The sequence below is a fragment of the Echinops telfairi genome, unplaced genomic scaffold (assembly GCF_000313985.2).
Source record: "Echinops telfairi isolate 266 unplaced genomic scaffold, ASM31398v2 ScPeMD7_7469;HRSCAF=8507_0, whole genome shotgun sequence".
NCBI lineage: Eukaryota > Metazoa > Chordata > Mammalia > Afrosoricida > Tenrecidae > Echinops > Echinops telfairi.
Genome location: NW_022111372.1, coordinates 18,783,467 through 18,794,717, shown reverse-complemented (window position 1 = coordinate 18,794,717; position 11,251 = coordinate 18,783,467). Strand labels below are relative to the sequence as shown.

General features: G+C 38.8%; 1 protein-coding gene across 1 annotated transcript in view; it reads left to right on the top strand.

Moving 5' to 3' along the window:
• LTN1 (listerin E3 ubiquitin protein ligase 1) overlaps positions 1-11,251 on the top strand; it is a 90,204-nt gene that overhangs the window by 11,678 nt on the left and 67,275 nt on the right. Inside the window, exons 4-6 of the mRNA XM_045284657.1 lie at positions 922-1,152; positions 6,681-6,733; positions 7,432-7,612. Of these exons, the coding sequence (XP_045140592.1) occupies positions 922-1,152; positions 6,681-6,733; positions 7,432-7,612 (465 nt within the window). The remainder of the gene's footprint in view (positions 1-921; positions 1,153-6,680; positions 6,734-7,431; positions 7,613-11,251) is intronic.

Here is an 11,251-nt window from a genome sequence, read left to right as displayed (position 1 = left end):
GGGAGGGAGGGGAAAAATGAGCTGATGCCAGGGGCTTAGGTGGAGAGCCAATGTTTTGAGAATGATGAGGGCGATGAATGTGCAAATGTGCTTTACATAATTGATGTATGTATGGCTTGTAATAAGAGTTGTATGAGCCCCTAATAAAACGATTTAAAAAAAAACCAAACCAAAACAAAAAAACCAGTGGCTTCCACCGGAATTTGCTAGTACCATACATTCAGTCAGGTCATGGTGTCTGTTTCTTGGAATTCCTAACGGGTAATCTTTTGATAGGCTTTCTTGAGGGATGTACGGGGTTTTTGAGATCATGGGGGCTTATTGTGCAGTGTTATAGATGTTACAAACTGCATTGGTGAGGAAAAGGCCAAGAAAATTTTTTTTCATCACAACAATGTATCTGCTCATTCTTCAAAGAAAGCAGGACTGTCTAAGAGAATTTCATCTTGGCATCTTATCCCCATTCACCCTACAGCCTGTCTCTTGCCCCTGCGGACTTCTTTTCATTTCCTCCAAATCAAGGAACATTTAAAAGAAATGTGTTTTGAGTCCCTCAGAGATGCCAAAACTGTCATTTTGATGTGGTGTAAATTGAAGAGCGCAGGATTCCCGAGGTGGAAATCCTACCTTCAGAAGTATGTAGCCCATGGTGGAAGGACACAGTGAACAACATAAACTTCACGCTTTGTTTAATAAGGTTTCAGTGCGTTTGTAGCATGCTTTTTAACTTGTACTCATATAATCAACTGATGTAACTTCTGATTAAACAAACAATTTTTTGATGTTTTCAAACACTGAATTCAGTTTAGCTCTGTTTCTAGCTGAATTCTTAGTAATGGGTCATTATAGCATATCTAGAAATGCTTTTGTTTGTTTTTATGGGCTAGTGTTATTTAAAAATCACCTTTATATTTTCAACAGGATCATGACCGCCGGGTTCGAGAAGCCACACAGCAAGCTTTTGAGAAACTCATTCTTAAAGTAAAGAAACACTTGGCTCCCTATTTAAAAAGTTTAATGGGATATTGGCTAATGGCTCAGTGTGATACCTATACACCAGCTGCATGTGCAGCTAAAGATGCATTTGAAGCAGCTTTTCCTCCAAGCAAACAACCTGAAGCTATAGCATTTTGTAAGGATGAAATTGCCAGTGTAAGTTCTTGGAAGCAGTCTCTACTTGCTCCCTTCTTTCTTAAGTGTATAAGTGATATAGTATATTATAATGACAGCTCTTTTACTTGGCATTATGGGTGAATGAGTAAGTGAATTACTTTTAATAATGAAAGGTTACCCTTTAAAAATGGTATTTAACCAAGTTAATTATTTAGGGTTCTCTGCAAAATTAATACATTGAACTGAATCTTCTTTTCTGAAATTTCCATCTTTAATTTATAAAGCTTCATTTATCATGTTACCCCAAAAACATAGGTATGCACTTTATAATCTGTATCCAAACATGCGTTTCAAATAAATGTAAATTAATATTCTCTTACTCCATGTTGGCATACACATGCAGATCTACTTCATTCTCTTTGTTTGCTTTGGTTGGGTATATTGTATTTTACACCTTTTACAGTAAAATATACCTATTATTTTATCCCTAACTTTCACTATAATATACATTGCTTCTGTGAACATTCTTGAATTTTCCTCTCATATCCTTGTGAGAGAGCAATAATTATTATAAGTAGATATTGTTGCGTCAGAGGATAAGAAACATTTAAAAATTGGCAAGTTTTCCTTCAAGAAGGTCCTGTAAATTTATAGTCTTATGAAGCGTATTGAAAGTTATTCCACACTTGTTTTGCTGGGTGGATATTGTCTTTAAGTTTTTGTTGCTCTCAGTGTGTCTGTAGCGAACAGTGTCCTTGCTCATTTTTTTCCCCTCATTCTTTTCTACCAATATATGAATGGGAAAAACCAAGGTTTTTAGAATCATATCAAGAAATAAAAGTAGGTAGACTATAATTAAGGGAGGAATTGAGATTCTTTTAAAAAAATTATGCGTGCATTTCTCTGATTTGATAGTCTCCATAGTCTTCCATAGCACCCTGTGAATCATCCTATGTGCTCTCCTCCCGTTTCCCTTCCTCCTTCCATTAGTCAGCCCTCTTTTGATTTCCCACTACATTTACAAATCCAGATTCCTTATCTTGGTCTCTATACTCACCTATCTCATCTCTTCCAGCACTTTCCTACCCCCTCACCTTCATCCATCTTTGTACTTTCTAGTTCTCCATTTAGATTCTTCTTTCGTCCATTCTTCACTCAGGTATGTCAAGCTTGTTTTTTTCCCCCACCCTGGGGAGAGGGTAACTTTAACCATATGTGCACTCCTCACTTTGCAACATGGTTAGCTCCCTAAGAGCAAGTCATTAATAAAAAATGGAGGATGACTACATCATAATGTAATTCCAAATTATATCATTACATAAATGCCAAATGTTACTTAACCAGCCATGAACCAGCAAAATGACACATGGCTGTAGCCATCACACTCAGCATTACTGTTGCCTTGCAATGTACATGTTTTTGCAGGTGTACATTGTGAATGCACAAAAGAGTTGGGTAGTAGATTTTTCTACTATTGTCATAAATGCAAAATGCCTAATAATGAGACAGTTGGTAAGGGAGTAGTAGGTTTATTCTTAAAGGGAGTTTCCTAAGCTTTCCACAAATTCGGATTAATTGGTTTATTTAAAAATAACAAATGATAATGTTATGAGAGTGAAGTCTTGAGATTTAGTCACTTAAGAGTTTTGGAAAATAGAGTTTGAGACAACTAATTTGACTGTTCACAGATCTTTTGGTTTCGTTTCCTCTTCTGTTCTTGACTTTGTTATAGATGGATGACTGATCATGTGGGTTACGTATTTTCTCTTTAGTTGGTTATTTCACAGCTCATTACAACTATTGGGTTCAAACTTTTCCATGTTCAAAACTAAATAGCAAGGAGCCAGGCAGATGGAGATCAAAATGTCAAAGCTGAAGACATACCATACAGTCTATAAGAACATATACTTTGGGTTATACTCTTGGGTTCCAGTCTCATAATGCCATTAATTAGGTGTGTGACATGGGAAAATTGCTTAAACTTCTCGTGCCTCTATTTCCTCGTCTATAAAATGGAAGTTGAACTTTATAGATGTCAGAGTAAACCAGCCTCTTACAACCACCAGGGTCAGTAGGCACAATTGTACGGCGATAATACATTAAGGTGACCAGACATCCTGATTTTGGCGGGACAGTCCCGATATTTAACAATTTTTCCCGTGTCCTGTGGCGTTTTAAAAAAGGCCTGATTTTTGGAAAGAATGCACGACAATCTAGGGTATACGGTTTCCGGCTGCCATGTGGCTATTTCACCAGGATATGGGTTTTATCAATGGTGTCCCGCTTTACCAATGTTAAAATCTGGTCACCTTATAATATATAATGATTATAGTAAAGTCATAGAGAATGGGAAAGGTAGGAGAGAAGATAAAATAAAGGAGTCAGACACATTTTATGGTAGCGTGCTCACTTTAGCCTCTCTTGGTGGTCCACGTGGAGGTGGGAGAAGAGAGAGTGAGTTTTTACTGTCTTGGGACATTTATAGGTAGCCATAAAACAGGCATATTCAGAAGTTAGATACATCATAAGGTGGGTCGTAATCACAGTAAAGTCCCTGAGCTTATGGGTGAGGAAACCCAATACCTTCATTGGGGGAAAACATGAGGGGAGAGGGGTGCCATAGCAGGAGGAGATAACAAGAATGTCTGCTTCTATAGGGAGACAGAATCAGACATGTGCTCACTTTAAGGCAGCATAGCTGTTAGGGAAGAATCTGTGGGAATGATAATTAATGCAGGATAATGTACTTGGACTTTATCTCTTAACTTACCAAAGTGGTGGCCTTCCTACCGTGGAATACTAGCTATCCAGATTCCCTCTGTTATAAGTTAGGGAATATAGTCCTGGTCATATTTCCCTGTTAGTTTCCCACATATAGAGTTGTTGGAATTAATTTAGTTCATGCGTGAAATTCATACAGAAAAGTGTAGTGAATGTTATGTTAGTTATAGTTGTTACTGTACGATCAATTCTGGGTAAGTCAGCAGACGTATTGGAAAGCCTGACCTTGTGCCGTGATGGAGGAAAGCACAGTGCATATTGCTTTCCGTGGGTAGGGAGACTATCAAGATGAATGAAGAAAATTATAACTGATTTCTCTCTCCAAGTCACTAATGGGGTATTTTTTGCTTGGAAGAGACATGAGGGAGCAAGTTGCCAGGAGTTTTTAGGAGAAAATTCTTCTGGATGGATATTGGAATTGGGGCGGGGGGTGGGGCGTGGGAGTACTCTATCCTCTATACACCAACAGCAGTCAACCCTGGGTATTGACTTTAAAAACCAACCCAAACTCATTTCTTTCACCTCAGTTGCAACTCATAGCCACTCTGTAGAATGGAGTAGAACTCTACCATAGATTTTCTGAGACTGTACAAGGGGGTACCTCAAAAAAACAGATTTTTTTCCCCAAAGCTATATATTAAAATTTTTTTTTTTTACCAAACAACCTTATCACCTTCAAAGTACTTTCCATTACATGGAATACATTTGTCAAATCTGTGATTCCATTCTTGGAAACATTTTCTAAACTCATCTGTTTGGATGGCTGACAGCACTTCTCTCGTTTTTTTCTTCACCTCTTCTACAATGTCAAATTGCTGTCCTTTCATGTCCCTCTGCATTTGAGCAAACAAAAAGAAGTCACATGGAGTGAGGTCTGGTGAGTTGGTGCATGGGGCAAGAGAGGCATGCTGGGTTTTTTTTGCCAAAAAGTGGCGCACTGAGATGGTTGGTGATCAGGTGCATTGCCATGGTGGCAAAACCAGTCCCCATCTGCTACAAATCAGGCCTCTTTTGTCTCACACTGTTACGCATCTTTTCAAATCTTCTAAATAGAAAGCTTGATTAACCGTATGACCGAATGGAATGAACTCCAAAGGCACTATCCCCCTCAAATAAAAAAAAACAAATGAGCATCATCTTGATCTTTGATTTCACTTGACAAGATTTTTTTTTTTGGCAAGGTGACGATGGTGTCTTCCACTGGCTGATTGATGTTTGTTTTTGGGGTCACCAGTAATGACCTTGGAAAAATGTCTGGGTCACTTTAGAGCTGTTCTTTCTAAGCAAGGCATGTTTCCACTTGATGCTCTTTTTCTCAGTCAGTCAGACCCAGAGGCACAAATTTTGCAGGGACCCTTCTAATTCCCAAGTCTTCCATTAAAATTCACTGAACCGAGCTCCAAGAGTTCAGATAACTTGCCCCTGTCTTCAGTGGTCTGTAGTCCAGAGTGAGGTTTGTCATTAATGGGTATTTCACCTTATATGAAACTAGAAAACCACTCCTATGTTAGAGTAAACCAGCCTCTAACAACAACCATGTGGGGTCTGTAAGCGCAACTGTACTGCTTATAATATATAAAGATCATAGTAAAGTCATAGATGATAGGAGAGGAGAGAAGATAAAATAAAGGAGTCAGACACATTTTATGGTAGCATGCTCACCTCCAGGACGGTTATGATCTCAGCAGCCAGGTCCACGCAGAGAGAATGGGGAGGAGAGACCCCCTTTATTTCTGACCAAGGCCTTTATATACTTAGGGGCGTGCGAGCCTCCCTGATTACAGGTAACCACATATGTCACAGGAAGAGGCTGTACAATAGGCATATGCGTCACAGGAAGGGGATGAGCTAGGGGTGTACACATAATAGGAAGGGGAGGGACTAGGGGGTACACATGTGACAAGATGGGCGAACCCTAGACTCAAGGTGGCAGCCTGACCTTGGTCATCCTTGAGTGGGTTCTACTTTGTCTCTGGGATCTCCAGGGAAACAATCACTATCCTTATTAGTAGGATGTGAGCCCCACCTATGTGGGACAGACAATAGTCTGATTACTCTGGATGGCTGGTGCCTTCAGGGAGAAAACTAAGCAGCTGACTACACAATGAGCTAGCAAGCAGAAGACAACCTGGGGAAAAATGTTTTTGTATCCCACACTCATACACTCGAGTTTTTCCCACAGCGCTGTCCCTGTAAGCTGTGGTCAACGCCACAAGTTTCTGCAGCATTACCCATCCCCCCAACCCCCCAGCAGGAAGCAAAATTTCACAGCTGCACACTGTTCTCTTGAGTGAAATGGTTTTAATGAAAAATTCACCGTGACCAGAGAGAAACTTCCCAGGGGACGCCACTGGGTGCACTTACTGATAGCAAGCTGCTTGATGCTTTCCTAGAGGGAAAAATGCGTACTATGAAAGCTCTGCTCAACATAATTCAATTCTGGTTTTTTTTTTTTGACTACCCCTTCGCATATCTTTAAGGAAACAGGCAGCCTCATCTTTTCCTCATGGAACAGCTGGTGGATTTAAACTGCTAACCTTATAGTTAGCAGTCCTATGTCTAACCCACTGTGTGTCTTAGGGGATTGGTAGTGGAAGAAGAACAGGTGAAAATATTTTAGTTTTGTAACTTAATAATTCTGAAACTATTTTATTGGTAAGAAGGTAAAAACTATTAGGTAAGATGAGGTGTTTTGGGATTTTAAAATAGATTTATCTTATTTATGCTGAATCTGTTCATTGATGGTTCAATAAAATCTTCATGCTCTGGGATCTCTCTCCTCACAGGTGCTTCATGATCATCTTATAAAAGAAACACCTGATACACTCAGTGACCCACAGTAAGTTATCCTAACCCCTGCTCCCACCCCGTACCACTTTACGGACTTATTTCACTCTTCATCATAAACAGATAATTAATTTCAATATGATTTTTAAAGAAGAGATGAAATTATTTGACAAAATGCTATGGGCAGGTGCTATTTTCAGGGCTTTTATCTGTAAGTTGTGCTACTATTTAACTTGAATTACCTGGGTGCTTCACATATGTGTTTGGCTCTTTTAGAAAGAGATCATTAAAAATTTTTTTTTCTATTTACCCCTTTTAATCATAGCAGTTACTTTTAAGATTTAATGAAAAATCATTGAAGAGCCATGAATAGATCTAAGCAACATTTTCTGTTTATTAATAGGTTCTGATAAAATTATTGGGGCCTCAAAGGGTAAATGATTCTAAACACTTTGCTATTTTTTCTCTAGAATGTCCTGGCTATGTGCTCCTGAAAGCAATGCACTAATGACTTTTTATCCATTTTATCTTGTATTAGCAGAAATGTATGTGGTTAAAACTCTATGTATGTTTGTATTTTGAGGGAACACTATGCAGTGAAATAGAAGGTAGAAATAAAAGTATTGTCCTAAAAAAGTATTTGTTTTGCTATTTGAAAGCAACTATCATAGATATTTAATGATAAAACTTAAGAAATAGAAGTGTCAAATATGTAATTTGGCTTATTCTCATTCCTCCCCTCCCATCAAGAACTGTTCCAGAAGAAGAAAGACAAGCTAAATTCTATCGAGTTATAACTTGTTCATTATTGGCTCTAAAGAAAATGCTTTGCCTCTTGCCTGATAATGAGATTAATTCTCTGGAGGAGAAATTTAAGTTTCTTTTATCACACAATAAGTTTTGGAAGTATGGAAAACACAATATACCTCAGGTATTTCAATCTTTTATCTTAAGACCTCTCTTCCTTTGGCTGGAGAACTTTATATTTAACTAATATTTAAAAAAATTATTATTAATTGGGAGTTAATACATATATCATTCCATAGTTCAATCACGTCAAGCAGAATCGTACAGTTCTACCACAGTCAGTTTTCAAGCATTCTTTTTCTTCCTGGACTCCTTGACATGGTCTCCCTTTTACACCCGCCTCCTAACCACTGTACCCCACCCCTACCCTGAAACCCTTATTCTACTTGCTGTCCCTATAGGTTCACCAGTTCTGGGTTTCATACACTGGAACACAGAAATAACATATAACACAACTTCAGGAGGGTGACCTCCAATGACATAACACCTCTGAGATATACACCCTAATAATAACTGAGATTTTATCTAGAGGACACAAATAAACTTTGTTACCACGCCCTGGCCCATTTTTCTTGTAGAAAGGTTAATACTGTGAATGTTATAAAGTACCGTAGATATGACTCTCTTGAAGAATTGGAACCAACAATAATTGACAAACAAGGATTTTCTTCTAAGTCATGAAAAAAAATGTTTAAGTTAAAAAAAAAGAAAAAGAAAACAAGACAGTGAGATCTGCCAGGTCATCAGTGAAGTCAGACAACTGACTATTCTATCGGTGACAGAGGGACACATGGGCTCATTTGCTTTAAATGCACTTAATCCATTTTGCTGTTGCCTTCCATGCCTTCACTGATAATAGATTCACAGTTGGCGTAACTTTTCCCTTCGGTACGCTTGATAGACTACTGACAAAATGCTGTAAAACTCAAAATCCTGTCAAATTCGTTCATTTCTTTAATTTTCCCCCCACTTCCACTTTTGTTTGCCTAGAACAGCGGTTCTCAATCTGTGTTTTGGGACCCCTTTGGAGGCAAAAGACTCTTTGAGAGGGATCGCCTAAGACCATCGGAAAACACATTTTTTTTTTTTTTTGGAAAACACATATTTTTGATGGTCTTAGGAACTGAGACACCACTCTATCTGTCTCCAGGCGGGTCCGCCCACATGCAGATACGCCCACATACAAGTACCCGGTGTGAAAAATGTGACCCATGATACGTCATGCTTCAAGACAAAATTTCATTTGTTTGTCATTAAAAATAAATATTTCACAATACATAATTACACATTGTTTTTGTGATTAATAATATGCTTTAATTATGTTCAATTTGTAACAATGAAAATACATCCTGCACATCAGATATTTACATTACAATTCATAACAGTAGCAAAATTACTGTTATAAAGTATCAATGAAAATAATATTATGGTTGGGCGTCACCACCACATGAGGACGTGTATTAAAGGGTTGCGGCTTGAGAACCACTGGCCTAGAACATGTTGGATCGTGCCGTCAGGTCAGTTCTGGGCCCATAGTAATCTTATGCACAATAGAATGAAGCACTGCCCAGTCCTACACCATCTTCAAAATTGTTCCTATGCCTGACCCCATTGTTGTAGCCACTTCTTCAGGGCTTTCCTCTTTTTACCTGCCTATCCACTTTACCAAGCAGGGTGTCCTCTAGGGACTGGTTTCTCCGGACAACATGTCTAAAGTACGTAAGACAAAGTCTGGCCATCTTGCCTCTAAAGAACTCTGGCACTACTTCTTCTAAGACTGGTGGGTTTGTCCTTTTACAGTCCACAGTACTTTCGTTATTCTTCTCCAGCACCACAATGTAATTGCAGCCAGTCTGTGGTTTTCTTCATTCAGCATCCAGCTTTCACATGGATATGAGGCAATTGAAAATACCATGGTTTGGGTATAGAACATAGGTTCCCAAATTTATTTACCCTACCATACCCTTTTCAGAATAAAAAAAGAAAAAATTCAGTACTGCTCTGGCAATTAAAAAAGTTTGTACTTTAGTACATTATACAAGTTAAAGTATAGGTATCTGATCTTTCAGCCTCCCCGGATACTTCCAGCATTCCAGGATGGTATCTCCCACTTTGGGAAACACTGGTCCAGATTTATGTTTGCAACTCTGTAAGCGTATCTTTGTGAAGGATCATTCAAGAGTGAATTACCTCTCTTATTGGAATATCTTAGGACTTTTTTATTTAGATAGTAGAACCTGAGGTTCAGACCTAAACAATCATACTTCTCCCTTAATGGCACTCTAAAGTTGTTGTTTTGTGCAAGACTCTTCTCATTTATCACATTTCCCCCTTTTATCTCTATTCTGGATCTCCATCTACCAGCCTGCCAGTATAGTTTTCTAATATTTTATTTTAATAAATCATTTTATTGGGGGCTCTTATAGCTCTTATAACAATCCATACATTGATTGTATCAAGCACATTTGTACATACATTGCCATCATTATTTTAAAAATATTTTCTTTCTGTTTGAGCCCTTGTTATCAGCTCCTCTTTTTTTCCCCTACCTCCCCTACCCTTTCTCCCTCATGGACCCCTGATAAATTATAAATTATTGCTATTTTCATGTCTTGCACTGCCCACTGTCTCCCTTCGCCCATATTACTGTTGTTCATTCCCCTGGGAAGGGGTGGGGTTGGGGGAATTAGAGGTTAATCATTGTAATCGGTTCCCCGTTTCTCCTCCTCCTCCCACCTTCCCCCTACCCTCTTGGTATCACTACTCCCCTGCTATTCCTCAGGGGTTTATCTGTCCTGGATTCCATATCGAGAGCTCTTATCTGTACTAGTGTACATGCTCTGGTCTACCCAGAATTATAAGGTAGAACTGGGATGATACTGGCGGTGGGGATGGAACATTAAAGAACTAGGGGGAAAGTGTGTGTTCCATCGGTGCTGTGCTGTACCCTCTCTCTCTCATTCTTTCCTTGTGATCCGTATGTGAGGGAATGTCCATTTGTCTACAGATGGGCTTTGGGTCTCCACTCTGACCTCCACTCAGATATTTGCATCGATATATTTCTTTGTTTTGGGTCTTCTGCTACCTGATCCCGTCGATACCCCGTGATCATGTAGGTTGGTGTACTTCTTCCATGTGGGCTTTGTTGCTTCCCGGCTAGATGGCCACTTCAGGCCTTTAAGACCCCAGGTGCTGTATCTTTTAATAATCAGGCAATGTCAGCTTTCTTTACCACATTTGCTTATGCACCCATTTTGACTTCAGCCATCGTGTCGGGAAGGTGAGCATCACAGAATGCCAGGCTATTAGAACAAAGTGTTCTTGCGTTGAGGGTGTACTTGAGTAGAGACCGAGTGCCCGTCTGCTACCTTAATATTTTAGTTTTCTAATATTTTATTTATTTATTTATTTTTAATCATTTTATTAGGGGCTCATACAACTCTTATCACAATCCATACACACATCAATTGTGTGTAGTGCATTTGTACATTCATTGCCCTGTTTTCTAATATTTTAATGTTACGTATATCCGTTTGTTTTTGAGGAATGTTTTTATGTGCATATGGTATGTTTTAATTTTCCAAAAAAGTGTTGTGTAATATGCCATTCTTTGTTACCCTAAGCTATCATACTTCTATATGCTGTCTAATCTGTTGCTTCTGTCCCTTGGGTAGTGTCATTTGCCACCACTCCATTTTACCTGCTGTTCCTCAAGTGATGTACTTACGAGTTGCCTTTAATTCCCCACTCTTTTTTTTTTTTT